The sequence below is a fragment of the Echinops telfairi genome, unplaced genomic scaffold (assembly GCF_000313985.2).
Source record: "Echinops telfairi isolate 266 unplaced genomic scaffold, ASM31398v2 ScPeMD7_4225;HRSCAF=4972, whole genome shotgun sequence".
Lineage (NCBI taxonomy): Eukaryota > Metazoa > Chordata > Mammalia > Afrosoricida > Tenrecidae > Echinops > Echinops telfairi.
This window is the reverse complement of record NW_022108124.1, coordinates 12663198-12675917: the sequence shown is the minus strand read 5'-3', so window position 1 is coordinate 12675917 and position 12720 is coordinate 12663198. Positions and strand designations below refer to the sequence as shown.

General features: G+C 55.8%; 1 protein-coding gene across 9 annotated transcripts in view; it reads left to right on the top strand.

The window, feature by feature from the left end:
* Window positions 1-9119, top strand: part of SCN5A (sodium voltage-gated channel alpha subunit 5) — a 90694-nt gene extending 81575 nt beyond the window's left edge. For all 9 annotated transcript variants that reach the window (XM_045294986.1, XM_004708573.2, XM_045294984.1 and 6 more), the window contains 4 exons: window positions 143-280; window positions 941-1045; window positions 2343-2613; window positions 5964-9119. In XM_045294986.1, the coding sequence (XP_045150921.1) occupies window positions 143-280; window positions 941-1045; window positions 2343-2613; window positions 5964-7204 (1755 nt within the window). In that variant the 3' untranslated portion in view covers window positions 7205-9119. The remainder of the gene's footprint in view (window positions 1-142; window positions 281-940; window positions 1046-2342; window positions 2614-5963) is intronic.
* The last annotated feature ends 3601 nt before the right edge of the window (window positions 9120-12720 follow it).

The following is a 12720-nucleotide window of genomic DNA, read 5'->3' as shown; positions in this document are numbered from 1 at the left end:
GCCTATTGCCTCCACCCCCTATTGCCTCCACCCCCTCTGCCTGTCCGGTCCCCCAGAATACACCTACTCTCTTGCTCCCCTCCCATCCCCGAGACCCCAGCCTGTCCGACCCTGATCCGCTGCCTGATTTCTCCTCCTGCAGTATGAAGAGCAGCCCCAGTGGGAGTACAACCTCTATATGTATATCTACTTTGTCATCTTCATCATCTTCGGATCGTTCTTCACCCTGAACCTCTTCATTGGTGTGATCATTGACAACTTCAACCAGCAGAAGAAAAAGATACGTAGAGAGCAGGCTTCTCACCTGGGCAGGGCAGGGAACCATGTTGGCCTCAGGCCCCATCTCTCCTTCAGTCCTCACCCTGTTTCTGCTGAAATGGGGGTGGGGAGATGGGTACCTCCCTGCCTATCACTCATCCGAGTCCCTGAGGCTGTAACAAGGGGCTCTGCTGGGACGCCCCACACCTGCCCGACTCTCCCTGAAAGGCAAGGCTCCTCAGAGAAGCAGGAGTGGGAGCGGAGACTAGTCACTTGCTCCCGGATCAGAGCGCATGGGTGGAACCTGTGCAGAGAAAGATGCAAGGTCAAGAGGCCCAGGGTCTGGCCAGAGCTCCATCGAGTGGCTACTGGGTTGCAGACAACAGAGTGGGGAGAGAAAACCTGAGGCTCGCTGAGGTGGACAGGGGGCTGAGGAACTGGACTTCCAGGTCACTAAGCCAGAGAGACTTCAGGGTGAAGAGGGAGGAGAGAGGATGCTGCAGAGAAGCAGGTCTGGGGAGGGAGGAATCCCTCAGACAAGATCAGAACATGCTTTCTCCCACCAGGAGAGGAACTCAGGAGGGAGGCCCCCTTGTGCTCTCATCAGGAAGGGACCACCCTGTGCCCTCCATGCCGGGGCCTCTGAGGACCCCACAGTGAAGTGGCGCTTGTCTCTCTGCACTTAGGTGGCCAGGACATCTTCATGACGGAGGAGCAGAAGAAGTACTACAACGCGATGAAGAAGTTGGGCTCCAAGAAGCCCCAGAAGCCCATCCCACGGCCCCTGGTGAGTTTCAGCTCTTCCTTCGAGCCGAACAAGGCCATGAATCCCACCTCCCAGCCTGTGCCTGCGCCTTGCTGTGGAAGCCCACCCCACGGTCCATGGTAAGCCAGTCACCTGATTACAGCCTGGGGAGGATCTGATCCAGGACCTGGGGGAGGCCTGGTGCCACACAACAAGCGTGGGAAGGAGGGCTCCTGGGTGACCAGCCGCATGGCGGCCTGGGTCTTATGGAGCTACAAAGGGAGCCATGGGAAGGTGGTGAAGCCCAGGGGTGCTCCCCACATGCAGGCACCCATCTGCCTAGAGAGCGGAGAGCAGGGCATCCATTGCACCCCAGCCACGTGTGGCAGCCTTGTGTATGCAGCCCTGTGAGCAGACCACTGTGTCCCAGAGTGCCCAGTGGGCAGGGCAGGACAGATCCATTGTCCACCAAGAAAGAGAGTGTGTGTGTGTGTGTGTGTGTGTGTGTGCGCGCAGTATTTTGGTGGGGTGGGGATAACGAAAAATGACCTAACTTAGATGTGATCTAGCCTAAATTACCTGATAGGAAGTGGCAGTCTCAATTTTCCAAACTGGTTGGTTTCATCTGATTCCTTCCTGTTTACCAGGCTCTATTCCAGGTTAGCGCTCTCTCGCTCTCTCGCACTCTCGCTCTCTCTTTCTCTGTGTGTGTGTGTTGAGTTGATTCTGCTGTTGAGTTGATTCGGACTCACAGGGACCCAGTAAGACAGGGCAGAGTAACCCCATAGGGTTTCCAAGCCCAGAAGGGGCAGGGCCAGCCTGGTGCTGTGATTCTTTACAGACGCAGACTGTGACCCGCCATCTTCCGTCCGCCAGGAAGCACTTTAACCACTGAGCCACCGTGTGAGCCTGCTTACAATGGAAGGACCCATCAAATATAGGGATGGGATAAATAGTGCATTCGTTTTTGAGGAGGGCAGGGGGAACCCATTAAAACCAAGAGCTGATATAACTACTAGATTGAACCTTACATTCGAAGCATTGGGAGCAGAAGCCCAGTGTGGGAAGAAAGCTCAGGGGAAGGGAAACCCCTTCTTTCCCGAAAGCCTCAAGAAGGGTGTGAAAGGGTGCACCAGGGGTCCAGGCCGCGAAGACAGGACGGCCAGGCTGTTTCCGCTCCGCTCCGTGTCCTCTGGGTCACTCCCAGGAGCGGCCTGGCTGGCGGATTGCGGACACCCCCAGAGAGGAGAGTCGGCAGTGGGGTTGAGAGATAACAGCAAGGGTTTGCTGGCTGGCCAGTGTCCCCTGCTGAGCCCACCCCGTGTGCCCCTCCTTTCAGAACAAGTATCAAGGCTTCATATTCGACATCGTGACCAAGCAGGCCTTTGACGTCACCATCATGTTTCTGATCTGCCTGAACATGGTGACCATGATGGTGGAGACCGATGACCAGAGCCCGGAGAAGATCAACATCCTGGCCAAGATCAACCTGCTCTTTGTGGGCATCTTCACGGGCGAGTGCATCGTGAAGATGGCTGCCCTGCGCCACTACTACTTCACCAACAGCTGGAACATCTTCGACTTTGTGGTTGTCATCCTCTCCATCGTGGGTAGGTGTGCCGTTGGCTGGACGGGAGGCCCCCTGCTCCGTGCAGGCTTCCTTCCAGCCCCCGGTTCTGGGACAGGGCACAGTGAATGCCAAATAGATTAGGCTCCTTGGATCTTTTTTTTTTTTTTTCTTACTGTGATCTTTATTTTTATTTTTATTTTTTTAAACATTTTATTAGGGGCTCATACAACTGTTATCGCAATCCATACACACATCAATTGTGTAAAGCGCATTTGTACATCATGCTCAAAACATTTTCTCTCCACTTAAACCCCCGACATTAGGTCCTCATTTTTCCCCTCCCTCCCCGCTCCCCTCTCCCTCATGAGCCCTTGATAGTTTATAAATTGGTATTTTGTCATATCTTCCCCAGTCCGACGTCTCCCTTCACCCACTTTTCGGTTGTCTGTCCCCCAGGGAGGAGGTCACATATAGTTCCTTGTAATCGGTTCCCTCTTTCCTACCCATTCTCCCTTTACCCTCCCTGTTTCGCCACTCACACCACTGGTCCTGTAGGGCTCATCCGCCCTGGATTCCCTGGATTTTCAGTTCTTATCTATACCAGTGTACCTCCTCTGGTCTAGCCTGACTTGCAAGGTCGAATTCGAGTCATGGTAGTGGGAGCGGGGAGGAAACATTTAGGAACTAGAGGAAAGTTGTATTTTTCATCGTTGTTACATCGCACCCTGACTGGCTCGTCTCCTCCCCGAGACCCCTCTGCAAGGGGATCTCCAGTGGCCTACTAATGGGCTTTGGATCTCCACTCCGCACTCCCCCTATCTTTTCCAACAAACCCAATCCCAATCTCGCTCTATTTCTCGAGTTAGCTCCCGCCCTCTCTCCCACACACACACAGAGAAAGTGAGAGAGGGAGAGGCCTCCAGAGAGAACTGCTCTTACAAGTCCACTCAAGCCCAGGGGGCCAACCGGGAAGAGGGTCAAGGCTCTCCTGCCCTCCCAAGGGAAAGCCTGAACCCTGGGTTGAAGGAGGAAGAGGCTCCCTCGGGCTGAGAGAAATACCCAGAAGAGTCTGGAGGCTAGCCACCAAGATGAGAGCCAGGCTGCCTAAGACATCCTAGGCCTTACGCCATTCACCTTACAAAGTCCATCCAGAGGCTGACCGTTGCTAGGGAGCAGTAGAGGGGACGGAGACCCACGTCTGCTTGACCTCAGAGACCAAGCTTTGTTCTGTCACAGAGGTCTTGTGAGATAATTCACATACCACAAGCATCGCCCTGCAGTGTGGACAGTTCCCTGGTCTTTATTCTATTCACAGCGTGGTGCATTAGCCCTGTCTAATCTTAGAACATTTTCATCACCCCACAAGAACCCCCTGTGCCCATTGACGGCCACCACCCCCATTGGTCTCCTCTCCCAAGGCCTGGCACCCACTCACCTACACCTTGGAGGCACTGGTCCAATTGTTTACCAAAATATTTGGACCTTTCCATCAAGGAATCCTAGTGGCACAGCGGTTCAGCACTCAGCGGCCAGCAGTTCAAGCCCTGCAGCTACACCGTGGGAGGAAAGTGTGGCCGTCTGCTTCCATAAAGACGTTTTTATTGTTTTAAAACAGTTTTATGGGCACTTCATCCACATATCATACAATCGAATGGTCCAACCATATCAAGAAGAAGTTGTACGATCTTAGCCAACATCAGTGTTTGCAACATTTTCTTTTTCCCCCATACTCATTGTTAGGCCTGTCATTCTTTTTTTTTTTTTTTTTGGCAAAAATAGGGGCTCATACAACTCTTATCACAACCCATACACACATCAGATGAGTCAAATCAACTTGATGGCAGTGAGTTTTCCATTTCTTTTTGTAACACCATGGATTCTGTTAATTACATGTATTTTTTTTTTTTTTTTGGCAAAAACATACACAACAAACATTCACCAACTCAACAAACGTGTGTAATTCAGTGCCATTGAGGATACTCTTTGTGCTGTACAACCATGATCGATAGCCCTCTCCAGATTGTTCCACCACCATGAAAATGGACTCAATGCCCCTCGGCAAAAACTCTTCCTCCTTCACCCAGGGGCACCATCGGTCAGGTTGGGTTTCTTTTTTGTTTTGTTTTTTAAGTCGTTTTATTGATAAAATAGTCACATATCATACATACACTTCCATAGTCAAGCTGCTTCTATAAAGAGTGTATTTACGTCATCAAAATCAGCTCTAGTGCCCCACCACTCCCGGCCCATCTGTGGAGACCTCTAGTCTTGGAAAGCCTGTGGGACAGTCCCTCTCCGTCCTACAGGGCTGCTATGAGCCAGAGTTGTCAGGTTGGCAATGGTTGGGTAGGTGTGGAGTGTTATCTCATTGCGGTTTACCCATCCGTTTCTGTGATGCACGGTGATACTATCTCCTCGTGTGCTTCATGCCCATTGTCTATCTTGTTGGGGAAAGGTCTATTCAAATTCCTTGCCTATTTTTGAGTTATTTGCCGTTCTGGGTGAATTGTGAGAGTTTGACATATATTAAGAACGCCAGTTCCTTATCAGACGTATCGGGTGATTCACAAATCTCATCTCCCATTCTGTCTGCGGCCTGTTCACTTCCTGGACAGTGTCCATCGAAGCACACTTTTTTTTAAATTGTTGTTATTGTTGCTACTTGTACCGGTGCCCAAACTTTGAGTGCCTCTGCGTTGGGGACACTTTGATTACTTTCATCCGTCTGCCCAGTGCCTTGCTTACCTTCACTCAGCTCATAGACGCAGGGGCCGCTGTCACTACAGTCAGGCTGGGAAATGTTCTGGGAGGTTCCCGGTGGGAGAGAGTGAGCGAGGACACGACTGGTGGTGGGGACTGGAGAGAGGCTTTGGAGAACGCAGGACGTCAGCAGCAGGATGGGACCCTTGAGGTGTCAGGAGGCCCACCACGTGAGGCTTCACCGTACACCCGACGTACCCGGGCCAGCTAAAGCCAAGTGGGTCAGGGGGTAGAGCTGAGATGCTGCCTGTCTAGCAAGCACCCAAGCGCCCACCTTCAAGAAGCTGGGAGGTAGGAGGGCTGAGTTCTGGTCTAAGCCGGATCACCGAAGTGCTGCTCAGGCCCCCAAATCTACTACGTGGAAGGCAGGGCTGCTACTGCCCTGTGGCACAGTGATCGTTGAAAGGCTGAGTGGCTGAGAAGGTGTCTCAGAAAGGCTGTGCATGCGTGGGCCCCATCTTCTGGATCACAGATGCAGATGCGGCATGGTGAGAGGCAGGGTCCTAATTGCCCGGGTTGGCCCAGCTTTCTGAAGAAGAAGGCTTCTCTCCCATACAGACCTCAAGGGTGCCAGTGCAGAGCAAGGGTGTTCCTGCCCAAGGCCACGGTCTCTGTCCTTCTTCCCCGTAGGCACCGTGCTCTCGGACATCATCCAGAAGTACTTCTTCTCACCCACGCTCTTCCGGGTCATCCGCTTGGCCCGCATCGGCCGCATCCTCAGGCTGATCCGAGCGGCCAAGGGGATCCGGACGCTGCTCTTCGCCCTCATGATGTCCCTGCCGGCGCTCTTCAACATCGGCCTGCTCCTCTTCCTCGTCATGTTCATCTACTCCATCTTCGGCATGGCCAACTTCCCCTACGTCAAGTGGGAGGCGGGCATCGACGACATGTTCAACTTCCAGACCTTCGCCAACAGCATGCTGTGCCTCTTCCAGATCACCACGTCGGCGGGCTGGGACGGCCTGCTCAGCCCCATCCTCAACACGGGGCCCCCCTACTGCGACCCCAACCTGCCCAACAGCAACGGCTCCCGGGGGAACTGTGGGAGCCCGGCGGTGGGCATCCTCTTCTTCACCACATACATCATCATCTCCTTCCTCATCGTGGTCAACATGTACATCGCCATCATCCTGGAGAACTTCAGCGTGGCCACGGAGGAGAGCACCGAGCCCCTGAGCGAGGACGACTTCGACATGTTCTACGAGACCTGGGAGAAGTTCGACCCCGAGGCCACCCAGTTCATCGAGTACGCGGCCCTCTCCGACTTTGCCGACGCCCTGGCGGAGCCCCTCCGAATCGCCAAGCCCAACCAGATCAGCCTCATCAACATGGACCTGCCCGTGGTGAGCGGGGACCGAATCCACTGCATGGACATCCTCTTCGCCTTCACCAAGAGGGTCTTGGGGGAGTCCGGGGAGATGGACGCCCTGAAGATCCAGATGGAGGAGAAGTTCATGGCCGCCAACCCGTCCAAGATCTCCTACGAGCCCATCACCACCACCCTGCGGCGCAAGCACGAGGAGGTGTCGGCCACTGTCATCCAGCGGGCCTTCCGGCGACACCTCCTGCAGCGCTCTGTGAAGCACGCCTCCTTTCTCTTCCGGCAGCAGACGGGCAGCAGCAGCCTCTCGGACGAGGACGCCCCCGAGCGAGAGGGCCTCATCGCCTACATGATGAACGAGAACTTCTCCCGGCGCCGGGACCAACCGTCCAGCTCCTCCGTCTCGTCCACGTCCTCCCCGCCCTCCTACGACAGCGTGACCCGGGCCACCAGCGACAACCTCCAGGTGCGCGCGTCTGACTACAGCCGCAGCGAGGACCTGGCGGACTTCCCCACGTCGCCAGACAGGGACCGAGAGTCCATCGTGTGAGCCCCGGACCCCTTGGAGACAAACCTGGACGCAGTCACAGGCCAGCGTCCGCGGGGACCCCCCTGCCCCCCGGGCTGAGAGAGGGGGCTCGCCCCGTGGCTTCCCACGGCAGAGCCAGCGAGTGGCCGCAGCGTCCACTGCCTGTGGGGTTGGCAAAGCTGACTGCCCCCCAGGGGCGGGGGTGGGGGTGTCCTGGCCCCGAGCGTCCACACAGACCAGTGGCCTGCCCCCTCTGCCAGCGCCCGGGGGCTCTGACAAGCAGCGATACCCCAGCTGCCAAGGCCGGACCCCACACTGGGCCTGTTTCTGTCATGAACGGGCTTTTGTAAATTTATTATATTTGATATTTTTTTACTGGAGCACAGAACTAACTCCTTTTTTTCCGCTCCCAACTACCCTCCCACCCCACCCCACCCCCGTGGACATGGGCAACAAGTCACACTGCCTCCTGGGTAACCCTGAACACATGTGTTTCCCGAACTCCCAGAACTCTGCCCTCGGACGCAGGGAATCTCACAGGCCGTTCACTGCCTGGACGCCCTCACTCACACGCATGTGCACACTCATCACACACACACACACACACACACACACACACACACACACACACACACACACACGCCAGGCTATGCCAGGCAGCCCCCTGTGCCCCTGCCTGAGGCAGACGAGCCCTTCCTCCTGGCCCCATGGACAGAGTTTTGTCTGTGGGGCCCACACTCACTTGCCATGGTCCCTGACATCCTGCTTTTGTCCTGTGAGGTAGACCCTTCTAGAAGAGAAGGGTCCCTGGCCGCACCCAGGCCCTATGGCCGCCTCCCGCTGAGTGGTACCATTCAAACCGAAGGGCTCAGGGCTGCAAGGAGGCTCCTCGATCCTGGGCCCCACCTGGTGGAACCACATGGCTTGGGGCTGGAAGAAGCAGCTGCTATCACCCCCAGGCCCTTCTGCCTCTGACCCTGTGGGGAGGGACCTGCATGGCCCCTGCCCCCTCTAGAGGCATTAGCATGGGGATGGGGCCTTGTCCCTGCCCCGGAAGATAGGGAACCCTGAGCCCATTGGGCGAGGCAGCGGTGAGGGCCAGCCCCGCTTCCATGTCAACCAGGGTCCACAGGCAGGAAGGGGCAGAGTCCCTGCTGCCCAGTAGGTCTTATGGGAAGGCTTTTTTTTTTTCCCCAGGGAGAAAAAATACTTTTTCTAGTCTAATTCCCCGCCTCGGGGCCTCTTCAGCTGCTGACAATCCTATTTAGCATATGCAAATCTTCTCATGTAAATAACTGTCGCCCTGGGAGAGTGGTGGCAGGGTGGGCTGGTGGCCCCAGCTCTGCAGCAGAGCCCCTTTCCCACGGACGCCCACCGCACAGGCCCCGCCAGCCTCACGTGCCCGCTCCGAGTGGGCAGCCCGGGGGCGCCGGACATCGGCTCCTCTAACCTACCTCGCCGTCTGCTTGTGAGGCTTGGGGCACTGCTGGAAGGGGCACCGCCGGCGAGCCAAGTATTATGTCCCTTCCTGTCCTCCCCATTCACCTTGGTGCCCCGCCCCGGCCCCACCATGGCCACCCAGTTCTCCCTCCCTCCCAACCCCCTGCCCCCCAGAGTCCAGCGTGGGACTGCGTTTTAACCATCCCAGCTCACTCCTGCAAGTGAAGAAAATCTTATTTTTATACATCTCTGTGCTCAGCTCGGGGGGCCTTGGGGCAGGCTGTGCCCATCCCCGGCCACACTGGGAGGCAGGCCGGGCTGCATGTCCTGCTGGCCGGAAGGAGCCTTTGGCTTTGTGTGTGGCCAGCCAGGGAGCCCGCGACAGCAGCTGATGGACGGTGTGACCGAGGGCAGGGGGCAAGCAGGCCCAACTCCTTAGCTGGAAGCGTGGCTCTCACTTTTTCCCTTTTCTGGGACTGACCACTGAGCAGCAGGAGGGTGGGGCGGGGAGGGGGGAGGGACAGGCATCCAAGGCCAGTTGTCAACTGCCCGAACTGAGCACTTCTCACCAAACTTCATGTATCGATGAAAGACATATTTTTAAAACAAACTAATAAACGGCTCACGTGACCTTGTCTGGGCTCGGTTCTTGTGCGGAGACCTCCCCAGGCACCCTGGCAGAGGCCCACGGAGCCCGAGAGGGGCTGGAGGAGGTGGTGGCTGGGGCACGGCCAGGCAATGTGGCTCCCACCACCGTGCAACCGGGTGGGTGGGTGTCCCGGGAGAATGCTGGGAGCTTGGCCACTTCCAGAAAAGGTGGGGTGTGGCCGAGCCGGCTGCCCACCCACCGTAAGTACCCGTTCGCCCACAAGAGATCAATGGGATGCTGCCCATCGTTCTCCAGCGTGGGCCCCAGGGAGGAAGGAGGACCACACTGGGGCACCGGCACTAGGGGTAAAACACGCAAACCAAGCTCCGTGCCAGGAGTCAATGCCCCCCTCCAGGCCCAGGGTAGCCCTGCCCCTGCGAGGTTCCGAGGCTGTAACTCTCCACAGGAGTCGAAAGCCTGGAGGGGGGCAGGAATCTGGGGGTTTCAAACTGCTGACCTTGCAATCGCAGCCCAACCAACAGCCCCTGGATCACGAGCCATGGCCGTTCTTGGACTTGAAACCCCTGACCCTCTTGGTTTGTTTCCCTGCACCCACCTCCCGGCCCCCCGCCTTCACTCCAGTCCATAGCAACTTCCTGTTCCCACCACCATCCCACTGAAAGGCCTGCCAAGCCAGCAGGACCCTCCTGGATTCGGCGGGGCCTTCTGTGGCCTCGTTGTGAGTGTCCCTACGTTGTAGCGGGCCGGGATCTCTGTACAGGCTTGACTAAACGTTCCCGTTTTCTAGGCCCAGGGCCCTTCTTTTCCATAGAACTTTCTCCCCTCCCACGGCTCTGAAGAACAATCTCTGATCTCTTTCTCTGCACGGAAGCCTAGGCCAGCACACCCAGCTTCTGGCTCTGGGCCTCTCTAGAGCTCCCCAGCCATCCAGTCCCCGCCCCAGCCTCTGCTTCCCCAGGGTCAGCTGAGGACGGAACCCCACATCAGCAGCTCCATCCTCTCGCTCACCCACTGGAAGCGAGCCCCTTCAGCACACACCCATGAAATCATCCAAACCCCAATGTCAAGGTAGAGCAGCCCCTCCTCCCCCAGGGCTCCTCCCAGTGCACAGGAAGCAGGAGGGATGATGGTGGAGCGGGGAGCCCAGGCTTCGGCTCCACTCGCACGCCGTGGGCGCTGGGCTCCCGGGCAGCATATCTCTCTCTGCCTAGGCCTCTCAGATGGGCAAAGGGGGGTGGGGGGTCTCATGTCACCCCTTTCTCGTGTGACTTTTCCTTGTGATCTGGGTGAAGGTTTCCAGCACAGATCCATTTTCCCACCGGGCAAGCCGCACACGTTTTATCACAGATGGGAGTCACCACAGTGTAATCTAGCTTAGCCCTCTTCTTCCCTGTGTCCCCTGCTTCCGGGCTGCCTTTCCTGGCCTTCTGAACTCTGTCGTTGGGTAAGTGCTGCCCTTTGGGTCTCTGGCGGTGGGCTGCTCTGAGCGTGGGCCTCGCTCACCTTCCAGACCTGTCTGTGTCTGAGTACAGCATTCAAATCCAGGCCACCAGGGCAGTCTCATCTGGATACCCACCCTTTCCCCCTGCTGTCTCTTCCCAGTGTCCCTCAAGACTCCGTTTGCCTCTGGGCACCCACCAGGAGACCATCTCCAGCCTCTCCCTGTCAAGGCACCTGGATCCTCCGGGAGGCCTGTCAAGCAGGCGGATGTGCCCCGGGTCTTGCCCACTCCCCCTCCAGGTTCTCAGGGCCAGAATCAGATCGCTAGTCATCTGGCCACTGAGCTTCCTACGGCCCAGGCTGCTTCTTGTTCTTGTGACCGCACATCTCTGAGCTCTCTGAGAAGCCCCGCCCTGTCCCCGTGGCGGCCTGGGTTTACAGGTACTGCACTCCAACCTGACAATCTCCCAAGCCACACTTACAAAACAACTTCCCAAGCCACACTCCCCCCGCAGCCCTCTGCCCTCCTCCCCCGGAGCCTTTTTCCCATCCCCTGTGTGAGTAAGGGGTCCAAGCACCTGGGAACAATGTCTTGGCACCAGGTCCCTTGTAAACATTCTGCAAATGAGAGAGAGGCATGGGGTTTAGAATCCCAAAATCGTTAGCAGTGGGCTGTTGGCTAACACGGTAGGGACCAAAATGGCATTGATGAAGGGCAGGGTTGCCCGGTCAATGGTTGCACATCCGTCAAAAAGTCGAACTGGCAATGGTCCCGTGAGAGAGGCATTTAAGATGGCCAAGAGAAAGCGTGGCTGTGGAGGCTGCACTGCAGTGTACAGCCAAACTCCTCCTGGACTCTGGCTCCTGGGTTGGGCGGTTTAGTCAGGGCTTCATGGGGAGACAAACCAATTCATTGGAGTACGTAATAGGTTTAGTGCTCTGCTCTACCTATAATTCTCTGTGTCGCACCTGAGTCTTAAAAGCTTTCGAGCAACCAGTCCAGGCATAATCATTGGTCTCCATCTGCCTGGTGCAATCAAGGCAGAAGAGAAGTCAGCGATAAGAGAAGGATGTGGGATGTGCGCCTCCTTGAGCAACTGCCTCCTCTGCCGCCTGGAGACCAGAACTAGACGGTGCCCAGTGACCATTGCAAAAAGGGTGGGTCAAACTGTGGGGGGATCCAGACACCCCTCCCCAACTGATCATGGATTCAGTAAGCGCAATTGTACTGTTGAGATATATGAAGATTATAACAAAGTCATAGAGAGTAAGAGTGATAGGAGAGAGAGTCAAATAAAGAGTCAGACACATCTCATGGTAGCATGCTCACCTCAGCCCCTCTTGGTGGTACAGGGCAGGAGAGAGAGGGAGGGGAAGGAGGACAAGGGGAGCAAGGGGGGGGGGGGAAGAGGCCAGGAGAGAGAGAGCAATTTATTTCTAACCAAGGCTTAAATACCTTTGTGGTGTGCAAGCCCCCTGATTACAGGTAAAGACATACGTCACAGGAAGGGGTTATATTATAGGTAATACAGTAATGAGAGGGGGACAATATAGGGGCATACACGCAATAGGAAGGGGAGAGATTGGGGTACACATGTGACAAGGTAGGCGGATCCCAGGTGCAGGATGGCAGCCTAACTTTGGATGTCACTGAGCAGGTTTGACCTGTTCTCTGGATCTCCATGGAAACAATTACAATACTTATCAGTAGGGTGTGAGCCCCACCTACAGTGGACCAGACTGATGGCTGAATGCCTTCAGGGAGAATATCTCTTATGCATCTGACCTCCCACCATGTGCTAACAAACAGCCTCTAATGTTTGGCATATCTTTGGGAGAGACAAAGCTGGGAAAAGTCTTTTTATATCTCACATCAAATATTCCAAAGAAGAGAGAAAATTCAGAACAGAATTTCATACCAGGGAGTACCCCCCAAAAGACATGGAATTTTCTTTTCAAAGCTATTAATTTTTTTTAATAAAACAACCTTATCACCTTCAAAGTACTCTCCATTACACTTAATACATTTGTCATATCTCCTATTCCT